Genomic DNA, 24,796 nt, shown 5'->3' on the forward strand with positions numbered 1-24,796 from the left:
ACTTTCCATGAAACATGGGAAATAACTTACCAAGCACCCCTTGGTAAGTCACAATTCCTATGATTATTGTGGGGCCTACTTGCATTAATATCACTAATAATTTAATCTCTTTCTTTCTCTCTCCAAATTTGTTAACTTAAATAAAAATTATTAACTTAACTAATAAAACATAAGAAATAAATTCCTAGGAAATCAAAGTTCCTATATTATCAACCAAACAAACTTAAGTTAATTCCTAGGAAATGGACAAGGGAAATTACTTCCCATGAAATATACTCCCTCCGTTCCACAATGATGTTCATGTTTGGAATCTTTGACTTTTAAAAAATAAGAGAGAATCTTCTAAATTTCTTTCAATCTATAAGAACAAATATAGTCATGTGGGATCTAGTTTGATTTGTCTTCGTGAGTACATTATTAATATCTAACTTTTATAATTTTTGCTATGTAAGATTAAAGATATTTGCGGTCAGCCGGTCAAAGATGGGTAAAAACTTACATCGATTTACGTAAACAGGAACATCATTCTGAAACGGAGGGAGTAATTTCCTATGGGAACTCATTTTCCATGTCAACCAAATAACACTTAAATGTAGATTCAACTTGGTTCCATCCATTTTCAAGCTGCATGAGTTTTTAACAACTTATGATGGACATATATAGGCAATATTAGTCATTTAGGTTAGTTTGATTTGAGTCGAGTTGAGTCAATTTTGATTTGTTAAGAATTGACCAAGCTAGTATCAAAAGTACTTGTCCAAGTCATAGTAATTTAGTTGTGTATGACGATCAGATGCCTATTAGTTTTGCAGAATAAAGGAACAAATTCTCGATCTCTATTTGAACTTCAAACAAATCAATTATACAAATAAAATATCAGAAAATTTTAATAATTTAACCCCATTAGTTTTCTCCCTCTATCGTCAACACTGCCCAAATAAAGATTAAATGATTATTCCCATATGGGACAAACCATAAGAGAGAAAAGGAGTGATAATTATGGATGCTAATCAAGCAAGTCGAGATCAAGCCTGGATTGTTCAAGCTCGGCTCTTTACACTTGCACTTGAATTCGAGATGTTAGGACTTTAATTATTTTTGTTTTTATTATCTTTAGCTTCACACTAATATTGTTCAAAAGTTTACTTTTAATTTATGTTAGACCCATTTTTTCACTTTATTTTCATTTATTTCAAGCCTTAAATGAGTTTTGATAAGGTCTAATAAGTTCAAACAAGTTCATATAGGCTCATATAAATTTAGATAGTAAGAATTAAGTGAATAAAACGCACCCCTAATTAGATCTGCATTATGATAAGTAAAATAAATAGATTAAATATTTATTTTTTTAGTAAATTCATGATCTTCTTAAGTCGAGCTTTGTTGTGCTTAATTAATGTAAGCGAAGGAATAAGTGGACTTGCACATATAATGGAAGATTGGAACCATGTGTCAAGATAAGAATGTGCCTATATAGAGTAATTAGTTGAGTTTGTTAAATTAATAATTTTGAAATTGTATAAATATTTGTTATGAGTATTTTAATGTTCATTCAAGTTAGATTAAGTTCATTTATGTGTGTATAAGGAATTAAGAGTAATCATTTAATTTCATGGGTTCTTGGTTAACTGCTTGCTTATGATCAAACTATTACAAAAAGTATGGATACTATATACTCTCAATACTTGAACGAACTAATTTAATTAGGCTAATTGACATATAAACAATCTAATTCAAATCAATCATACTCCTCCAATTGAAATAATTTATTTTGATAATTGCCAGAAGCTCAGAAAATTAGGGAGAAAAGAAAGTATAATTTGTATTGATTTCTTGAGAGAAAAGATATATTATGATCATTACAAAACATGAGTAGCTTATTACAATATTTATACTAGTTGCATAACAAACTAATACTTAGGTGTAATAACAAACTTAGAGTTTGTTACAAAGGAAGATTCTGAATTAGATTGTTTGAGTCTGAGTATGTAAGCCTAGTCTGAGTCTGAGTATGTAAGCCTAAAGAGTGAGCCGATATGTAGCAAGTAAAAGAATGCCTTGCCCTAAAGTAGAAGCCACATATCTAAGAACATGATGTAATGTCTACTGATGTTGAACTATTTGGTTGTTGCATGAATTGGCTAAGAGTTTGGACATCATAGGATAGATCAGGCCTAGTGTGAGTCAGAAAGTGAAGCTTCCCAACCAACTTTCTGTACAAAGAAGGATCTGAATGAAAATCACCCTAATCAGGAACTAGTTTCAGATTCTGTGGCAAAAGAGTCTTAGCAACCTTTGAAACATCAAGACATGAATCTTCAATCAGTTCCTTTGAGAACTTTTTCTAAGTCAGGATGATACCATGTTCCAAGTGAATGACTTCTATGCCCAAAAAATTAATGCAGCTTGCCAAGATCTTTGATGCTTAAAATAGAATGCAAGTGTTGCTTTAAGAGTAAAATTGCAGCATCATTAGTACCAGTCAAGATGATATCATCAACATATACAGCAATAGTGTTGATATCAGAATGATCTTGATAAATGAACAAAGAGTAACAATTCAAGGATTGAATGAAACCTTGGTTTTGCAATTCAACAGTCAACCTTGCAAACCATTGTCTTGAGGCCTGTTTCAACCCATAAAGTGATTTCTTAAGCTTGCACAAAAGATTGTCAGGATTAGGAATTCCTTCTGACATCTTCATATAAATTTCTTCATATAGATCGCCATGAAAGAAAGGCATTGTTAATGTCTAATTGATGCAAAACCCACCTTTACTGGCTACCAAAGCTAAAAGGCACCTAACTGTAGCCATCTTAACCACAAGTGAAAAAGTTTCATCAAAGTCTATCCCAAATACTTGAGTGTAGCCTTTGGCCACCCATCTAGCTTTCAACCTTTCAGTTGTGACATATGCTTTAAGTTTCACCTTGAATACCCACTTGCAGCCTATGGCTTTCTTGCCTTTAGGAAGAACACAAAGATCCCAAGTACCATTCTTCTCTACGGCCTCGATTTCTCTCTACATAGCATCAATCCACCCTTGATGTTCAGAAGCTTCAATATAGCTAGTTGGTTCAGAATTGGATGTTGTTTTGGTTATGAGAGCTTGAAAAGGAGAAGGTATATCGCTGTAATGAACAAGATTACACCAGTGTTCATTGATAAAAATAGCAGTGATATAGTCTTTATGCCAAAAAGGTGGTTTATGGGTTCTGTTAGACTTCATGACACTTTGAGAATCTGCAGAGAAAGGTTGAGTAGTGTTTGTAGAGATAGGGTTAGAATCTGTAGAGATAGAGGTGAATTAGTGGGGCTAGGATGAACAGGTGAAAAGTTGGGAATAGATAAAGGAACAGAATCAAAAGAGGAATCTGGATCTGTAGAGAAAATGAAAGGTTTTGGAATGATTTAGGTAGGTTCAGGGTTATGTGGTGTGGCAATAGGTAAGAAAATGGGTGGTTATTTTGAGGTTACAAGAAACTTGTAGGGTAGATGTTTTTCATGAAAATACACATCTCTATTGATGATGAACTTCTTAGTCTCCAAACACATCACCTTATAAGCCTTCTGATTTGGTGGATAACCAAGGAAAATACAAGGAACAACTCTTGAATCAAACTTGCTTCTATTAGTTTTCAAGGTTGAAACATAGCATAAGCAACCAAACACTCTAAAGTGATTCAAATTAGGCTTTATACCAAATATCTTCTCATAAAGAGTATAGAAATTAACAGAACTCAGGGGCATTCTGTTAATCAAGTGAGTTGCACATAACAAACACTCTCCTTAAAGAGAAACAAGAACATTTGATTGTCAATATAGAGCTCTTGCTGTCTCCAAGAGATGTTTGTGCTTCCTTTCAACCCACCATTCTATTGTGGTGTATCTGCACAACTTCTTTGATGTGTGATCCCATACTTATTATAGAATTGCAATTCAAGACCCTCACATAACTCTTTTGCATTATCTGATCTTATTGTACACTTAATGCTTGAATTAAACTGATTTTGTATCATTACTACAAAATTCTCAAGTACAAGAACAACATTTGACTTAGCTTTCATAAGAAAAGTCCAAGTATAATGCCTAGAAAAATCATCAATAATTGTGAGGAAAAGATTACATCCATCATGTGTAAGAGCCTTACAAGGACCCCAAGTATCTACGTGCAGTAAATTAAAACACTTTGTAGACTTAGAACTACTGACAGTTTGCTTAGCCTTAGGACAAACTTGACAAATATCTAGAAACATTATTGAGCACATGATGAATTTTATTGAAAGGCAAATGACCTAATATGAGATGCTAAAGTTTAGCCTCTTCAGAATTATTAGGATGTACAACACCTGCTAGGCTGCTACAGATGCTTCATTCTTCTCCTGAACACCACTTCCTTCCCCAACAACATATAAACCAGAATCTAGTTTACCAGGAACCAGAGTATTATTTTGAGAATGATCCTGAATTAAGCAAGTATCATGAGTAAACTTGATTTCACAATCAACATCTTTACACAACTTGTGTGTACTGATAAAATTGAAAGTGAATTCTAAAACATGCAGCACATTCTTCAATTCAATACCATTATGAAATATGACATTCCCAATATTTTCAACTTTCACATGTTTTCCATTTGCAACAGTGATAGTATTTGGAGTTTAAGTGAACTTTTCATAAGAATGAAATACGTCAATATTGCAGCAAATAAGCAAATATGATATGTAGCTCCAGAATCAATAATCCACTTAGAGTTACAACAAGATAGTAAACAAGTACTTGCCATGTGAGCTAAACTGTAATTTGAATGCATAAGATTTTGTGCATTCACAGATTCAGCTGCAGCATTGCCTTGATTTTGCTGTTGAGCATTCACTACATCCATGATCCTGCTGTATTTTTCAGAAGAAATGTGAGTTGTTTTAATAGACAATGTATTTTTCAGAAGAAATGTATTTTTCAGACTATATATAAACAATAGCAACAATTTTCTTCCCTTTGCCTTTGTAACTATGAATGGCAACGGATCGGATTCGGGTCGGATGGAGCTTCACCCGTATCTATCTGCTCACTCCATCTGCTCCACTCGATCCACCCGTCACCCGCAAAATCCATCACCTGCATCCGATCCATCCATCATCCGTGGATGAAACGGATGGATCGGATGCTTCGCTAGTGATGATTATAATTTATAGGAATTTTTTTAAAAAAATCAGAATTTTAATAATAAAATTAAAGTAATCAGAAATCTAGTAATTAAGAAAAAAAAAATCATAAATTTCAATAGGACTTAGTAGATGATTAATGATTACTGATAAACTAGAAGAACATGTTAGAGGTCATTCAAAAATAATCAAAAAGAATAAATTTGAGGGAGGTGCGTGAGGACAGAGTGTTGCGCTGCCGCCGGTGAGAGTGGTTGCGGGAGTGTCGTAGCCCGCAGGTGAGGAGTGTCGGCTGTCGGTTTGACGGAGAGAGCATCTGAGCGAGACGTTGAGAGTACAGTTAAGGAGAGTAAGAGCGAGCAGTTGATAGTTAGAGGAAGAAGACTAAGAGGTGGCGTAAAAATTAGGGGGTATGGTTTTAGAAATTAGAAGGGGTTTTTAGTTAATTACAATGTTAATTTTTTTTTAAAATATATATATATATATATATATATATATATATATATATATATATATATATATATATATATATATATATATATATATATATATCGGGTGGATGACAGATCGGGTGATAGATGAGACGGAGCCCCACTCAAATCCGACCCGATCCGTCACCTGCTTCATCTGTCACCCGCCCTTCATCCATTTAACGCAAATTGTCGTCCATTTAATTATTTCAGGTTAGCGGATATCCATTTAATATCGTCATCCATATTTGTAAACTATGTTACCACTTGGATAACCATAGATCTTAAAACATCTGTCAACTGTATGACCAGACATTTTGTAGAAATCACAAAATAAAGAAGAAAATCTCCTGTTACCAGCACCTCTACCAAAACTAGAGCCACTAGCACTAGGTTGTGAAGGAGGCTGAGAATTCCCCTGTACCAAGTGTTAGATCCTTGTGGCCTGAAAGTAACATTTTGGTTTCCTTAAAACTGTTATGTTCTCCTGCTATCCACTGCAAAAGCCATATTGTTAACACCAATACTACTCTCTGCTAGCGAGCTAACTTGCCTATGCTTTTCTTCTTGGATCAAGAGCCTGTAAGGTAGAGATACATAGGCAATGGCTACATCATCAGAATGTTTGTTCTAACATTTGTATATTTGCCATCTAACTTCATCAATAGTTGAATAAGCCTCTCCTCCTGTTGCTGCTTTAAGAACTTCTGAGTTAAATTGCAGGTGCATCCATTACAAGAACATACAGAAACCATATTAATACTAGAGATTTGATCTTAGATGACCTTGATCTAAGTAAAAAAAAAACTCAGCTATGCTGCTAGAACCTTGTGACAAATCATGTAGACTTTGCTGTAAAGAGCACAATTGAGCTCCTGAAATTTGTGAATAACGATCCTCAAGATCTTTCCAAATGTCTCTTGCAGTACTGAAATACTGTACACTTTTAGCAATACTAGTATCAAGAGAATTCAAAATATAAGCAGTGATCATAGCATTACATCTATATATCCCAAGCTTGGCATTCAAGCAATTCAGTTTCTAAATGTCTAGTAAGTGTTCCATCAATGAAACCTAGCTTATTTTTCTGCCGCTCGTAATTGTAACAATCACCATTGAACTTCACAAAAACAAGAGGATTCGCAGGGTTCTCAGAAGGATGTAGGAAGTAAACGCTAGCAGGATTTGAATTGAGTGAAAGATTGTTTGATTGAGCCATTATTTGATGAATTTCAAATGAAAAATGAAGTAGAATCTACTGATATAACGATCAACGAAGAAATCTAGAAATCAATCAACAAATTGAATTCAAAAACAAATTGTTGAAACAAATATGAAGATAGAGAAGATTGCCTGAAAAATCATGCGAAAGAATCAACAAAAACTGCATCAAATCCTTGATCGAAGCTCTGATACCATGTTGATAATTGCCAGAAGCTCTGAAAATTAGGGAGAAAAGAATGTGTAGTTTGTATTGATTTCTTGAGAGAAAAGATATTATGATCATTACAAAAACATGAGTAGCTTATTACAATATTTATACTAGCTGCATAACAAACTAATACTAAGGTGTAATAACAAACTTAGAGTTTGTTACAAAGGAAGATTTTGGAAGAAGTTAGTTACAACTAACTTTGCTGAGTTGGCAGATTTCATCAAGGTGGATATTGTTGTGCATAATTAGAGACTTCAATAATTTACAGTTGTCTAACAAGTTAATTCAATTAGATAAGATTTTAATTGCATATTATATTATATGAAAGGACCAAGACATTACCCAAAACAATAACTGCATTAACCCGTGAACTTTTAAGGAAAGAACACATTCAACAAGTCATAGTACTAGAATCCAAAACAAACCCGCCAAGCTACCCAAAAACTAATTTCTAACTTCACCATACAGATCATCTAAGGCAATAACTTCTAAAGTTTTTTTTTGAAATATTCCTTTCTACTCTATATATTACAACATACGTCTAGTATTATCTATTTTCATACCTTTGCCAAATTTCAAAAAGTCACGTATATCTTTTGAAATGCATAAAAAGGGCAACTATATCTACCAAAGCAACTCTATACTTTTTTTTATTGGAAATGATTGGCCAACTTTTATGTTTTGCACGAAACGTCAATGCATGCTATAACTAACATTAACCTATAATACAATAAGATGCTAAAACTTTTTACATATAAATTTATGCAAATTAAAGTCAAGGTCGGCCAAACTTTGAATTCCATGCATTTTTCTATGCAAATTGTTGTTATATTTATATGTTAAAAAAATAAAAAGAACTTGATCTTTTTTGCGCAAACTCTTCTATAAGAAGAAGTTAGGCCCTTAGGAAACCTTAGCTTCATGAACATATTTTTTGTAGTATAAGACTCTAAACAAAACCAAATATGGAAGCATCAAAACCAAATTACTTGTTACCAATTATAAGCAAGATGTATTGCTCATCTTCACAAGTTGTGTTGGTGGTGAGGCAGCGGCCTCAAGCGGTGGGTGGTGGCGGGTTTGTGGTTACTGATTGTAGCCAAAAGGTTGTGTTTCAAGTAGATGGTTGTGGGATCCTTGGAAAAAAGGGAGAGTTGATTCTTCGCGATGGTGATAATATTCTTCTTATTCGCCAATTAAAGGTGCGTAATTTTATTCCAAGTACATACATTTATACACTAGTATATCTTGAATTATGGTACGTACGTTTTTGTAAAATCAACTTATGTTGTTTCTTCACCTCAAAGTTATGTGTTGTAGACTTGTAGACGTGGAAACTAGTTTGTTTAAATTATATTGATATGATTCGCATTTAGATGATGAAGAGTTGTTTGATTTGGTTTCAAGTTTTCAAATGCTTCATCATAATATATCATAAGTTTGTAGTCGAGTAAGTTCAGTTTTAGTCATTATTTAAATTTGATCATGTGATTTCAAGTACAAACTTTATTAGCCAACTATATGAAAGGATATTGTACTTTTTACAAGTTTTGAGAGATTGTAATTAAGATGAATATTTCTCCTAATAATTTAGTGTAGTTAATTCATTTGATCATAATGATATTATATGTTTTCTGATGATATAATAGGGTGGATTGGTTCAAGCATTGAACATATATAAGAAATGGAAAGGCTATTATGATTATGAAGGATTAGAAAAGTCGGTTTTCAGCATAAAGGAACCTAATAAAAATGCATGCTTCCCAACAAACAATCCAGTTAGAATTTCAATTGAGCCCAAGGTTAATGGGCAAGTTAAAGACTGGAACTTTGAAATCAAAGGCCATTTTCCTGATAAGAATTGCAGCATTGTGGACTCATTGGGAAATATCATAGCACAGGTACGTACTCAACGATCCCTTAAAATCGTTTTTTTATTTAAGGCTCTAGACATATCGAATCTGCTAACTTCATTCAATTTGTACTAGCGTGACAATTAAATCTGAACAAAAGGTATATACAAGCATTTTCTAATTTGATAATGATCATGTACTCCCTCGTGGTCGAATCGAATTTAAAATGCAAGTTCGATAGTTGATACATATTCTTATTCCCTTGGCCTCTATAACCAACATATACACCATATATAGTGGATAGTTTTAGGGATTAGCTTTATTCCATCACCACCATGAAATGTTGTTGAGTTGTTCACAGTCAAGACGTACATAATATAAATGCATTATTGTACATTCCACATTACCACATCAACCAAGCTAGGCTACTACATTAGATTACAAGTTGTTATATTTCAACATACTTAGGTCACTCTGTTTAGAAATAATTGATACATTGATGGTGTAATTTGAACTATTCACGTGAATGAGTGAGAATAGTTTAATTAAGCTTCACGATCAATAATTACTCTTATATTGTTAATTTGTTATACATACAATCCTCGCTCTCTCCAAAATTTAACATCAGTCTCATTTTTCCAAGTCTTTATATATAATTAAGTTAATGAAACTAGGTTTACATATAGATCCTCTATACTTCGTTGTAGTTGGACTCTCTTCAACGTAAGAATTTGTAAATTAGTATACAGTAGTTGTTTGAAATATATCTAGCATAATGTTTTAATGATAATATACTTCATAATTGACGTACTTCCTCCGTTCCTGAAAGTTCGACTCGCTTTGCAATTGTGCGGTATTCAATGAACATCTTTGACCATGAATAACTCCGGTTATATATAAGTGAAATTTGTAAAAAGTTGATAATTAGATTATTTATAATAAGGGGGAATCTAATATGATCTCACATGCTTATTTATTTATATTGTATAACTCATAAAATGTGGTTAAAGTTATTTTATTTTGATCATATGAATAGTTTGTGAGTCGAACTTTCAGAAATGGAGGTAGTATTTTTTTTCCAAGTAATTAATTATATTACTTAAATAATGGTATTAAATAGTATTATCAACAATTTTTTTATTTATCAAATTTTTAGTTTCATTTATGTAATTTTTATTCTTATTTTATAGTTTCTCAAAAAATATTTATTTTATCTTGATTAAAATTTTTAAAATTTATATTTACATTGTAGATATTATAAGACTAATTGTGGCTATTTTATAACGTGAAAAAATAAACCAATCATATTATATATCATTAAAATAATATGGTAGTCATTTTCAAATGACCGCCGTAAAATCATCCCCGATTTATAGTTGAAAATTTTACAGTAGTATCATGTTTGAAAACCAAAGAAGTATTCATATCATGATACTAATTTAATGTATCTGTATTCTGTAAGAATAATGATCAAAAGTAAAGAATCATAGCACAATGTCATCATATGCTGTCGACCAAACAAGCTATATATGCTAGCTAGGTCTGAATCATAAAGATGTTACTAATTGAAGTTTTATATATAGACCATAGAGTAGCTGCTAATGACATTATTATATGCTGATTTAGTATATTTATTTATTATGGATTGTTGTATAAATAAAATGGCAGGTTGGAGTTAAAGAAGAAATAGAAAGGGTGATGACAAGGAAAGATCTGTACCATGTGGTTGTGCAACCAGGGATTGATCAGGCCTTCGTATTTGGAATCATTGCAGTTCTTGATTACATTTACCATGAGTCTACTTGGTGCTAGCTTTTGCCTAGCTTTCATTAGCCAGAGCGGGGATGCCCATTATTACATTTATGTTACAACCTCCGTTCCATTAAGATTGTTTAGTATTGGATAATTCATTTTACTCCGTATTAGGAATTGGTTGAAGTTTGGCACATGGGGTTATTATTTGTTTATGTCAGGCTTTTAATGTGGGATGAAGGTGGTATATACTTTCTTTGTATATTTGTGTTGTTAATTATTTGTAATTAATAATATGCTTAGATATTTGATAATATAAAAAAAAAAAAAGTATTATGTATATTCAACAACGGAAACAAATTTTAAAAGAATGGCCCACGCTCTAACCAGCTGAGCTAATGGGCCATTTGCTTTATATTAGATGTACATAAACAATCTGAATAGTAGCTGTAAAAAGGCTGCCAAGAAAAGGATACGTCTTTTAATCTTTTATTCATTGATGTTGTTTTGATTTTGCTCACTTACTTGACTAGGAAAAGAAAATAATTGTAATTATGCATCTAATAAGGACGATGCCATGCTATTAAGCATTTGGAGTTTTAGCATTATTGTACTGCTATTGAGATTTGAGATGGATGGTGTTTTGTTGATTGAAAAGTGATAGGGTATGATGGTAGCAAAAGCAAATATAAATCAAGAAATGTTAGAATAAATGAATGCAAGATAAGTAATAAAAAGGACATAATATTTAACGTGAGAAAATCTTTAAATAGAAACATAAAACACACGAACATTAAGGATTTAAAAATCTGTTATATGAAAAGTATAGCAGAGACAAGATGAATATATATTAGTATATTACAATAATCAATATATAGACAATAAACTCACAAAGTAGTAGTTCAAAGAAGAATAGTGGTCAAGAAAATAGTTTATGTATAGGAGGAACACTAGGCCCTATTCTTTTGAGATTTTGGGCAGAAAAGGGCATAGCAGAGCAGAACAGGGCTTAAATGAATGTGTAGGAGGCAGCAAATCATATTGGTGGATCACTCCCAAATAAACCACTCCATCATTTGAGATCTTCAATTTAGCCAAAATCATATTTTCAGAAGAATCATGAATACTTCAATAGGCACATTGAATATTGATTAATAATCTAGATTTCTCAATTTTTTTAGTGTCATGCTCGTAAATAACCGTCAACATTTAAAGTTTAGGCTTATAAAATTTGGGCCACACTAAACCCAACATAATGAAAATTCAGACGCATGCATCTTCTCCGCTTGATGAGACATAAGTAAAAGACATATAATTCATAGCGTGGGTAATCAATCCTGTAATAGCTTGAACGGAATGAAATCGATTCCAAACATGTGGTGGATTGGACATTTGGACGGTGTAATCAAACTAATCATGTAAAAATCAAGGTCCTTGAAGTTGGAAGATCTTTATTTTGTTGTGACCGAGTAATATATACAGGACACTTAAGGTGTGGTTCAAATTTGGTGGCAGAAGATCAAGACTCTTTAGGTAAATATCAAATGATTATGTTCAACCCTTTTCAAAAGATGGAGGGACATGTTTCACTGTGACGCTAATAAGTTTTTGCATAATTTGAGGTCTCTTATTGTAGATTCATATCTTGGCGTCATAGTAATTACAAGTACTAATTAGGGTATGCCATGTTTCTTACGGTTTAAAGAGCTACTTTTCGAGTTTTCGTAGATGACAGTTCTAAGGTCAAGACTTGCCACTGACAAATCGCCTAAGAAACCATAAGACAAATCGGTGACCAGGAAGTGTGCCGGAGCTATGAGGATACTAATGATCAATGAAATGAGTTGGAGATCATATTGCCTAAATATATATACTATAGACATCAACTTCCTCAATCGAATTTAGAATTTTACATAATCCATAATCAATCACTTTACTTTCATTAGTATTAGAGGTGATCATGGCTCAGCCATTTTACAACGTCAGGGTTCAATCCGTTAAGAAGTGGGAAACCATATTCAGCAGGCCTAACATGTTCCGTGCCCAAAATCCTGCTTAAAGCCCGCAATATAGTCCGTGAATTTTACCCAAATTCGGCCAAAATTAGGACATCCTTAGTCTGTTTTTGTTTGAAGCACATAACTAGTTTAGGTATAACTTCTCACACCTGCTTAACAGTTGCAAGTTACACCATTAAAAAAATTAGAAATAAATCAATAAAAATTCCAATTGATCAAATTCACCCAAACCAATCGATATACAAATTCCAATAATTCCATCAAATTCACCAAAATATAAACAACCATAAATTACAAGTAAAATCAGAAAACAAAAAATAAAATTACAACATCACAAAATAGAAATTTCCAATCAAGAACAAGCACAAGCATCTTCAACAATCAAAGCTTCATACTCCTTAGCACGGAACAAGAAATACCCAACAGCAAGCCCCAAAGCAATAGCAATAAACACACCACCATTATACGACATCACAGCCAACATCAAAACATACCCAATTGCCGAGTTGACGCCAAACAGCACGGCCGTCGCAAATCGAGCCGATTTACTCAATCGAGTTCCAAGTCGAGGGTGGAGAAACGGCGTTGACGGCTGATCCGAAGGTGGTGGGACGATACCGATGGTTAAAACACATAATCGGCGATCTTCCATGTATTGGTAGAAGACGGAGAAGAGGAAGCAGAATAAGAGAGCGAGTGAGTAACTTAGCCATGAATCGGTTTTCCAGAAATCGAAGAGTAACACCATTTTTGTACCCCAGTAGAAAGTCATGTGCATCATCTTGAATTTTGGAGGGGAGAGATTGGAATTTGGGGGTGATTTGTTGTTTGTTGTTGGAGAATTTGGAAGATTTTCTGAGGGGTTTTCTTTGTTTTTTTTTTGTTCGGGAAATAGTGATCGTTCCAAAATTGTGATCTTTGTGAATTTTGTTGTTTTGAATGGGTTGGTCTATAAGCTATGTACGTAGTACAATATTCGGGGAGAAGAGTAGTACATTTTGATATGACGTACAACAGTACAAGAATAGAGGATGTTGTACTAGAACATTTATTACTTCAAGGAAAAATTTGTTTTTTTTTTTTTTTTTTTTTATAAATTTGATTATAATAATTCAACCTTTGTCCGGTGTTATTCTATTAATCCGACCTTTTGATTAACCCAGAATGCTCAAAGTTTTGGAGAGTGCTCTATTTTATTAGGCCAAGGTGACCTGCTACCTGTTTTTCAGGTTTTTTTTATTTATTTTTTTAATTATCATTTTCAATTTTCTTAACTTAAAAAAAAAAAAGGTCACTATGGTCAATTATTCTAAACCTTGGTGTCACTGAAGAGAGTCCAAAAAAAGTTCGTCTTTCATGAAGAATTTTTAAAACCACGAGGCCACCAAATAGAATATCCCAAAAAAAAAATTAGACAAATGAAAATGCGACACGTGGAAGGTAACTTATTGTTGTAGGTTAGATGACTTGCTTGGCCTAATAGAATAGAACACCCCCCTCCCCCCAAAGTTTGGATTATTGTGGAATAATCGAAAGGTCGGATTAATAGAATAAGACCCTACAAAGGTTGGATTATTAACATCAAATTTTCCTTTTTCCTGTTGACATGGAGGAACAATATCATTAATAATAATTAGCCATACGACATCTATGATGACTATTTTGCATTCTTGGCACAGTTCATACTCCATTGCTTCAAATTATTTTACATTCTCACACATTCAATATTCTACCGCTTCAAACTTGATGCAAGTAGTAATTTTCGATGTCTTTACATTTTTCTTAGTAGAGACTTTCTCAATTTACACTGATGTTCTGATTGTAGAGTTGATGATATGACATAACCCATGAATCTAAAACACCTTCCCAGATATTAAAACCCTAAAAATTAAAACTTTCACATATGGAGAGACCAAAGTAACCAAAAAAATTGAATCGTATCAAAGAAAATGTGATATAGTTATCTTTAGTTCAATTTAAATTAAGTTTACTCTGTAGATCAACTTATTTCAGAAATAATCGATTAGACTAAATCAGGTCAGGTCAGATCGGTTCTCATCTATTTAGTACAGAGTAGTGCTTATTTATCGTTGAATATTTTTATTATATTTTCGTAACTTAAAAATTATGAAAAATTCATATTTGAAAAGTACATATTAATATGAGTCTATTGATATTTCATTTGATATTTTTTTAATTTACAAATTAGTGTACAAAGTTTGATCAAATTAGAAAATTAGATCAGGTCAACCAGAGCAGATTTTGTGAACTACTAAACCTAGCTTAGGTATGGTCTTATGAAAAGTATTGCACCTCTCATCTTTGAGGTTTGAGTTCAATTTCTACTTAAGTTACTTTGAGGGTGGGGATCCATTATTCTTTTCCTTCGCAAACTCTACTTTCACTAATTTTTTCGATTTATGAATAAGAAAAAAATTGTCATATACGATCTTATTAGATTTATCACAATGTGTATTTGACTATGTAGGAATTTAAAAATAGGTACAATATAATCGCCAAGTTAAGCTTAGTTTAATGAAAAAGCAAACATCTTTCATTCTTAAAGGTTAAAGTTCAATTCCAATCAGGATTTATTTGGAGATAAATTTCCTTCCCTCCATATCCAATGTATCTAGCCCTCTAATACAAGTTATTGACATATAACTTTAAGGCTTTGTTTGGAAAAACTATAGGATGTTCACTAAAGCTAGCAATATCATGGAATTTTCAAGCTAACTGTCAAAGTAGCACCTTATTAGCAACAAATTTTGAAGTAGCTTTTAGTGTTTAATTCATATAATAGTGTTTGACACGTCGACAAAATAGATGTGGATGATAGGTTTTAGCTTTTGAATTAATGTTTCACAAAAACTACTGATCCAGTATATATTTCCTTTAAATTTGCATTATTCAAATATGTATACCATTTCAACAAGTTATTATCAATTATCATCACCAAACAACTATTTTGATAGAAACTTTAACAATTACTAGTTGATAGCTAATATCCACTCATTGTTTTCCGTTAATACAACACTTAATTTTGTCAAAGTAGTTGTTGAAGGCTTGAAGTTTTGTTCTGTTTTGTTTTGTTTTTTTTTTTTAAGCACCACCATAAAAGTCATGATAATAGATTTGATAACTATTGCGATATTTATTTTCTAAATTACATTATTTGGTATGGAATACATTCTCTTTTCTTTTTAATTGACATTTTTTGAATTTTGACACAATTCACAAACTCGAATAGCTTTTGTAATGCATATTAATAATAAAAACATAATTATGTAAGATTTTGTTATAGTTGGCTCAATGTATATTTTTAGGCAAAATTGGCCTCAATAGCACCAACTATAGCTTGGGTGCAGAAAATAGCTCAACCTTAATCAGGTGCACAAAACTACTAAGTTTGGTGCAGAAAATGTCATAAATAAGATCGAAAACTGTATTTTTTTTTATTTTAATATATATATTTTTAAAACCAATTTTCACCCTTTTTAATTTCCCTAACTCATTTAAGTTACTTTATGATACCTAGCACGTGCTCCCTAGTTACTTTTCTTTAACTTATTTTGTAATTCATGATGAATTGCAACAAATGGATTATGTTTGGCAAAATAAAGTTTTCTAGTGTCATAAATCGAAATCTCACGACACAAATTATACAAATTCATCCAAACAACACATCAATTTCAACGAATCACCATAACACCAAAGAATACCCTAATTTCATAAATTATGAAAAATAAAAAAATAAAAAATAACCAAATGCATGTATTTAACACAGAGGTAGAAATTGTGTTTCATAATTTATTAAACTACAAATTAAAGATTGTCTTGTGCCAATTGATTGTCTAGGATTTTAGGATTGGTCTTCATCTTCTTCCTCATTTACCTTGGTGTTATTCAAGGAGTAGTATTAATTTTTCCAATTGGGGGGTAATGGGTGAATTATAATATAGGGGACATGTTCTTAGCACAGTAAATTAATTATATAGGTGAGAGGAAATGTTTAGAAAGGGTGAAATTGGTTAAAAATATTAAAATTAAAAAAATAAAAAAACACTTTTTGATCTTATTTATGACATTTTATGTACCAAACTTAATAGTTTGTGATGTAGAGTGCACCTGATTAAGGTTGTACTATTCTCTGCACCTAACGTACAGTTGGTGCTATTGAGGCCAATTTTGCCATATTTTTAGTGAACTGCTAAACGTCGCTCCCAATTTACCAGGCGTCGCTCCCATTTTGAGATGAAATGATCATTTTGCCCTTTTCTTAATTTGGGCTATATAATGTCAACTTTTAAATTTTTTACTTTTTCACAAGTAAAAACTTAATTATTGATCTTGTCCATGTAGGAAGTATAGGCTATATCAAGGTTACAAATAAAAAGAGTGGAGATGAATAAAGTAGGGAGGATAAATTGCAAATGATTTTAAGATTTTGGGTATGTGATGTCGTGGAAAAACCGCTGCCTTGAAAACGAGATTCGGCCCGTATCCAAGGTACAAAACGTAATGGCCGACTCGTCCCTCAAGGTTAACATCACTCCCACACACACTCATCATGTACTTAAGGGTGAGGAATTAGAGTCACACAAGCTTTTGCTCAATAATCAAGAAGAAGAACACAACATCATGTAATGTGTCTCTTACCAACCATAAAAATGGCTTTATATAGATTACTTGTAATCCCAAAGATGTTACAAGTCTCACAACAATCAATTGATAATATCAATATATAGTAACCTCCAACATTAGTATACTAACACCTTCATAATGCACCATCAATTAGGGGGTTACAAAAGTTGTTTTAAACAACTCATAATAACAAAGATCGAATCTCAAGGGAATCTTCAACAACGCTTTTAAAGTCATTACTCCAAAATGGCTTTGAAAGGATACATATGAAGAAAAACCAACTTGAACAAAAGAAGAGAGGAAACACTTAACGTCGATATAATTGAATCAAACGCTTAGTGAAGTGAGGCAACAACTTACAAGTTCTAGGAGTGAACAAGTCTTGATGAACTCCCAAAACTCTTGATCTTAAGAGTGAACGACTAGAACGAGTCTTGAACTCTAAGATTTAAGTTGAGACCCCCTCAACACATGTTATGTCTCAAAATATTGTGTGAACTCCGCAATAATATTTAGTGCTTTTAATAAGGTCATGGGCCCAACCTTGGGTCTCATGAGTGCTCTAGAGTAAACGCCCAAGTTTCTCATAAAAGGCAGCCAAACCTTCACATTCACGTAGGTGATTTCATCAAGTCTATCACAAACACCACCCAGATCCCCTGGGATATGAAATCATTAAGAGCCTTTGCTCAACATCACACTATCAAAACGGTGAATTCATCAAGTCTGTCTCTATAGAACCACCCAAATATTGGGTTATGAATTCATATAGAGTTTAGTTAAAACTCAACCTTCTCATAACCAAAAATGGTAAATTACTCTAGTGCGTCTCAATTAGCGCTACATTTCATAAGATTATAAATATCTTTACTTAGGAAAACACAACCACGTATAAGAATTGTCAATATATATATTTTCTCATAATGGCACAATGTTCTAAATAATTTAGTCACTTTGCTCTAAGTTCCACAAATTTTAGATATATCATGCATGCATGCAATCCATTTTAATTAGTAAACTTCAATGTAGTTGTATATACCAGCCACATAAAACATTTATATGAGCATTATTGTCAATGGTCATATGACTGATAAATTCAAGGATTCAATCAACATACTTTTGTAAACATCATAATCAATATTTGTTCCATACAGTTCAAACAAACAAATTAAACTCAACTTAGTTTCTAACTCAATTTCTCCCCGACCTTTTAATTTGCACATACACAATATAATACACGGGTAATAGATGTAATGTTTTGATGTGATTAAATTCATTATATAATAATCTTCTAATGTGGGAAAAGTTAGACACCCCCACATTATGACAAAAGGCCTCAAATACATATAAATATTCTCTTAATAAGAAGCCGTACTTCATATTGAGAAGATAGGGTTCATAATTTTATCAGCCATCACAAAATTGCAATGATTATCAAATCAAAAAAGGTCATTTGATCTATATATAATCAAACATTATATGATCACCAAAATTATCATACTCATCATACATCATATACTTCCTCTATCCCTATTTTTTCCCCATTACAAATAATAGGGTCAAACTTCAAAAAACTTTGACCATAAATTCTCATTAATCAATAAGAGGTAATTTAGTCACGTGGAGTTTTGTTGAATTCATCTAATTGTAAATTTTATTAACATCAAGTTTTTATAATTTTTAAGCGTATAAAAGTAAAGTTATTTGTGTTACAAGACACGTCTATTTCATTTAAGAGGAGTAGATTATAATCCCCCGTATTTTTAAATAATTTATCAATGAAATTTTATTTTATTTATAATATTTATTTGTATTTTTCCGAAATTTATATTAAAAGTTTCAAATTATTTTTAGGTGAAAAATTATTTTATTACAATAGAATTTTTATGTTCCTATTTTCTCAAATTCATGACCATCAAACAAAGTCCAATCTATTTCATTAATTAAGTGACCCATTATTTATTTTCATGAGGCCCAATCTTCCTACTTACCCTACAACTCTCTCTCCTAAAATACCCCATGAATCCCAAAAATTTTCCCCTCACAAAAGGTTAGTTGATTTCTTTTCTCTTTATTTTATTTTCTTTTCCCTTTTCCTTAAATTTTCTTTTCTTTTCTTTTTCCTTTTTTTTCTTTCTTTTTCCTTTCCTACGTGAGTTTCCCCAAGCTCACTGCCAACCACTTCTGCCGCCAGCCACCTCCGGCGCACCCACCTGCCACCGCTGCCGCCTCCAGACCGCCGGCGACCACCCAGCCGTGGCCCACTCTTCCTTCCCCTTTGTTTTGTTTACTTTGCATAATTAATTTAATTGTTTTGGGTTTTGGTTTTATTATTTGAAATTAATTTAATTAGTATGAAAAACTATATTTTGATAATTTAAAGTTATAATTTCAGATTATATAATGGTTTTAATTTTTCAGATTTTATGAATTATAAACCTAGGGTTTTAATTTATTGAAATTGGGATTTTAAGGTTTTAATGAGTAATTTAATTAGGGCTTTTGTTCCTATTGAATTTATAATCATAAATTAAGTATAAAAACATGTTTTAAAAGAAGTTTTAAGGAGTTTTTAATCAAATTAGTTTGGGAATTAATATTTGATTATTGGTTATTTTCTAGGAGGTGATTATTCCCTAGGAGACTTTTAATTGATTAAAAGTGGCACAAAGGATTGTTTACACGAGTTACGTACATGTCTACTTCGTTATAAGTGGTATCATGTTTAGATACCAAAAGAAAAGAACTTAGTTTCATGTTTAGAGAACTCTTGGATGAAAATTGTTTGGTTAAATATTGAATTAATTCATGTGCTTCTGTTTATGAGATATGTTTTGGTGAATTGATTATGTTTGTATGGAATTATGGATGCAAGCATGTTGAATTGGATTATTAATTGTTTGTATGAAATGTTGATACAAGCATATTTTTATTGGATTGGTTTATTAACCAAATTTGGAATATTGAAGGATTGGAATTGAATGATTTAAGTGGAATGAATTTATTAATTATTCCATGAGGTTATTATTATTTTATTTATTACTCAAGCATGACTTGTTAGTATGTTGAGTAACTGGGATGCTAAGTGGGTTAACTATGTTCAACAATTTTGGATATTTTGGAATTTAAAGGAATTAAAGATCAATTTGTGATGTGATCATCATTGTCCTAATTAAGATTAAAAGTGAATCTCTATGATTGGTTGTGAAATGTTTAATTGAATGATGAGTTGACTATTAATTAAAGTTGTAATCACGTAAAGTGAAACATGGATGAGAAATAAAACTCTAGAAAGGGTGCACTTCTAGAGTATTGATAATTATGGGTTGGGGTACACGGTGGTAGCCCGTGGCTTTTCGAGGCTTATTTGATCAACATGTCCTCTTTTCTTTTGGTATTTACATTTTATTTTATAATGAAAGTTAGATGGGATCCTAGATTAACTTTGTGAGAATGGAGTCACACCCATTCTTGCATCGCGCTATATTTTTATTTTAAATGGTCATTTGGGACCAAAATAATTTGGTGGTTTGGACAGCCTCGTCTATTGCTTACTCCACTTAAATTAATTAAATTAAATGTAAAGGGTCAAGTGTTTGGAATTGGTTAGTGAGTATGTTGAGTTGATTGAACTATTTTAGTGTGGAGTCTTGATTAATGAATACATGTTGAATGTTATTTACTTTAATTAGTTGAGCATGTTAGGTTTGTTGCATTGTACCTTGTATGTACTTAGCTTTGCTGATTGCGTGCTTTGTGTGTTTTCTTTTGGTCATGGCCTTCTCCTTTCAATGACCTTGTGATGATCCAATTATTACACTTGTATTATTGGGGAGTAGTATTGCACAGGTTAGCTTGATGATGTGAAGTTCAAGAATTTGCCATACGCATTGTCAAGGGTTTGGTGTGATCGAGAGTATTCGATTCTTGTGTTGAACTTATTTATGCTTTGCTATTTTGTTCATGTTTCGGGTTTTGAATATTGGTTTGGTTTTGAATAAGGGCTTTGTATGGTTCCAGTTTGTAAGATTTGACTTATTGGTTTTCTAAACTTTGTTATTTTAAAGACTTAAGTTTGGTTTTTCCACTGTGATACTTTGATAAAGCCTCAACGTTTTAACATGTGGCGGTAACATGTCAATAGTTCTCCTCTATTTTATTTAAGGTAAGTGGTTTGGAAAATGGAGAGTTAGTGGGGTGTTACAAATCTTGTTGGATTCGTCACATTGTATGGTTTATTAATATCAAGTTTTTATATTTTTTTACGCGTATGAAAATAGAAATATAGATGTTTTAAGACACGTTTTGGAGACCGTGAAAAGTCAAACGAAAACTATATCTAAAGACGAAGGAAGTATAATAAAAGTAACATGTCTATAAAAAAAAATAGAGGAAGTACAAAATAGTACCACGGCTGCAACATGAAGTAGTTTAGTTGTACACTTGTACTACTACGTCGAGTAGCAATCTAGCATGACTGCTTGAGGGCCATGAGGCTTCAACGCCAACAAATTATGCTTCATAGGTTTCATTCAAAATAAAATAAAAAATGGGCTTGGGATGTGGGCTTGATTTAGGCCCGAATTTTGCTAAGGGCCTAGAATCAATTTGTAAAAATCTTAGATAAAATGATGGATCTAATTGATCAGCTAATTTTAAACAAGCAGTTCTCAACTTCTCATCCTTATAAGCAGATAAGGAGGCAAGATTAGAGGATAACAAGAATTTTAGACAAGAATAGTATATAAAATAGGATGCCATTGATACAAACTCCTTTGCCTTTCATACAGATTAAACCTTTGATCAAGTACCTAGTTACCTACCTTAGACCTGTTTTGTGCACTCCCTCCCTTCCTCTTGTTCACAAACAACACTTATTGGTGCAATGTACAATATGAGAAGTTAGGTTACCTAGTTATCTGATTATGCAATGTTGAAACGTATACTACCTCCGTTTCATATTTTTTACAACTTTGGAATATTTTATATTTCACAAATAATACCCCAAAGTTGCAAAAAACTTGAAACGGAGGTAGTATTAAGGTTCGAACATTCCACATATAAGAATAATAAGATTTTAAACATATTATATTGTGTTTCCACATACCATATCTAATTTTAAAATTTGAATGTTGGCTTTTGGAATTATGATATAAGGTTTTGTAATAATTAAGTTTTGATGCTCTTGATATTAAATTTTGGAGTTTTGATGAGGTTGAGTCTTAAGTCTTAACCATGCACATTGTAGGATTGTTCTCCGTAGATATGGACGTCAGTTTTTTCATATATTAAGAAAAACAATCATTAGGAAAAGATGCGTAAAAAAATAATCATTAATTGATTACAACAAGTTGTATTAATTAGCTACTTGCTATTGTTTACTTTTTCGGGGGTAGAAAAAGGACTCTTTAGAATCAGTGTCTCTCACAAATAAGTCAGTCTAGCTATACAGGTTAACGCTTGAGAGTAGAAAGAAGAGGTAAGCAAATTTCCTACTCTAAGCAAATATGGATGGTGGGGCTCAAGCTTATGAACTCAAAGACTCAAAGTCACAAGTTTTCCACCAGTTTCACCAAACTTTGCTTGGTTATGTTGCTACTTGTTAATAATTGGTGAGTCATTTTTAAAGCTTCTATTCCTTAATTTTATATCGTTGTTAACTAAAAGGAACCTTTTCAATAATAATTTGACGACAACACCAACAAAATAATATTAATAACAAGAACCTTTTATACAGATTTTAAAATAAATATTATTGCCCAAATGATCATGAATGGCAACACCAACAATACCAAGCATTTCTTGATTCCCAAGTATTTTGGAGAGACAAAAGAATTTCTTAATTGACATATTGACATTATTCATGATATTATTAAAGAGTTGGTGTGAAGACATAGCATAGAGAGCAATACCTAGCCAAATTTGGAGAAAGTATAAATTTGCATGTCTTCATTTATATAGTTTTCTTGAGAGAAATTAGTGGCATTTATTTATATTTATATCATAAAACTACAAAAATCGTCCTAAAGGTAAAAGGGTACACTACTATATTGGCCCGAACCACATCATTTTCAGTCATTGATTGGCAATCCAACCAACCGTAAAGCATTAAAAGCAACTTGCAACATATGATTGATTTAATTATGTGATTTGCCTTATCTTACTTATTTTTCGTTGTTGTATTCCCAATTTAAAAAGGAAAATAGAAGAAACATCCAAGTACAATTTGACCTAACTTAGAGACTTTGTCATCTCAACATCAAACAAGTAGGAGTATAATTCAATCCATGCAAAAATAATGCTCACACTTCTCAACGCTTACATTTCCAAATATCCTTGAAGAAATAAACTCGATTTTGGTCTATATGTTATGTTATTTAGCTTAAGTTTGGTTTATTTAGATGAATTGGATTTGAGTTACTTAACTGAATTTTGGTCAATGTAGTTTTTGATTTGGTTTATGTAATTTCAAGATCTGGACATGTTTAAGGCATTAAGAGAGTCTAATTGTTGATAAGGTGCTCCACACCTTGGTTGGGCCAACAGATCTCATTCCAATCATAAATTCAACCCTATTTATCCAACCCACATGTCATGTCCGGCCGATTTGTGTCGTCCAAGGAGGGCAATGTAATAATTTCTAAAATCTAATTAAATGGTTAAAAATAAGTGGCTCTATTCAAATATTAGAACTGCAGTTCATGGAAGTCTTTCGTGTTGTGCCGTGTCAAACTTATGGTATTTTCTTATGTTAGACTTGTGCCAATGTTAGTCCAGAATGCGTTGGGCTCAAATGGTCCATGTAATGGCCCAACCTTGGTGTTTCAAATATACAAATAGAAAAGTTGAAGCATTGCAAGCAATAGCATGATCAGGATTCAGGAGCATGATGCACATACCACCAACAGAGCAAGGCTATATTTTATTCTCCTCCTTTTTCTTTGGTTTAAAGTAATACAGCTTAAATGCACTCAATTAATAAAGAAAAAAGACCAATAAAAAATCCAATTAGGTTCAATATTAATGGAGCAGGTTAAACAGAATTACAGATAAGATTAGGTTGAGATAAACTTTGTTAGGCAACTCAGAGAGTGACATACTGTGTCATTCACATAACAAAATGAACATTTACTTATTAGCATTCTGAAGTATACATCTCTATACCAAGACTCAAAACCACCATACTCATCAATATTGTAAGCACATTCGCCGTGTCACCTAAAAGAAACCTAGCCACCAAGAACCGAAAATAAATGAAGTGACGGATTATACATCTATCACGATCGATGAACATTTTGATACACAATTTTATTCACAATGATTGAGATTTATGTGTTCCTAGCAAGATAATCTGATAGTCATAGCATATATGTAGAATAATCTTCTTCCGAGTAAAAAACCCGAGGACACTAAATAACAAGTGGTACTATTTTCATGTAGTACAATAAACAAGATTGG

At 32.2% G+C, this 24,796-nt stretch overlaps 2 protein-coding genes across 2 annotated transcripts; one reads left to right on the top strand and one right to left on the bottom strand.

The window, feature by feature from the left end:
• Positions 1-5,823: 5,823 nt before the first annotated feature.
• On the top strand, positions 5,824-11,167 carry LOC110721786 (protein LURP-one-related 6-like). Its single transcript, XM_021900986.1, has 3 exons — positions 5,824-8,273; positions 8,721-8,972; positions 10,593-11,167. The coding sequence occupies exons 1-3, from the start codon at positions 8,037-8,039 to the stop codon at positions 10,734-10,736; spliced, it is 633 nt and encodes a 210-aa protein (XP_021756678.1). The 5' UTR covers positions 5,824-8,036; the 3' UTR covers positions 10,737-11,167.
• A 1,718-nt stretch (positions 11,168-12,885) lies between these two features.
• LOC110721787 (copper transporter 5-like) lies at positions 12,886-13,786 on the bottom strand. Its single transcript, XM_021900987.1, has one exon. It carries the CDS (start codon positions 13,473-13,475, stop codon positions 13,047-13,049), a length of 429 nt encoding a protein of 142 aa, XP_021756679.1. The 5' UTR covers positions 13,476-13,786; the 3' UTR covers positions 12,886-13,046.
• Positions 13,787-24,796: the final 11,010 nt, after the last annotated feature.

The sequence above is a fragment of the Chenopodium quinoa genome, unplaced genomic scaffold, assembly GCF_001683475.1.
Source record: "Chenopodium quinoa cultivar QQ74 unplaced genomic scaffold, ASM168347v1, whole genome shotgun sequence".
Taxonomy (NCBI): Eukaryota; Viridiplantae; Streptophyta; class Magnoliopsida; order Caryophyllales; family Amaranthaceae; genus Chenopodium; species Chenopodium quinoa.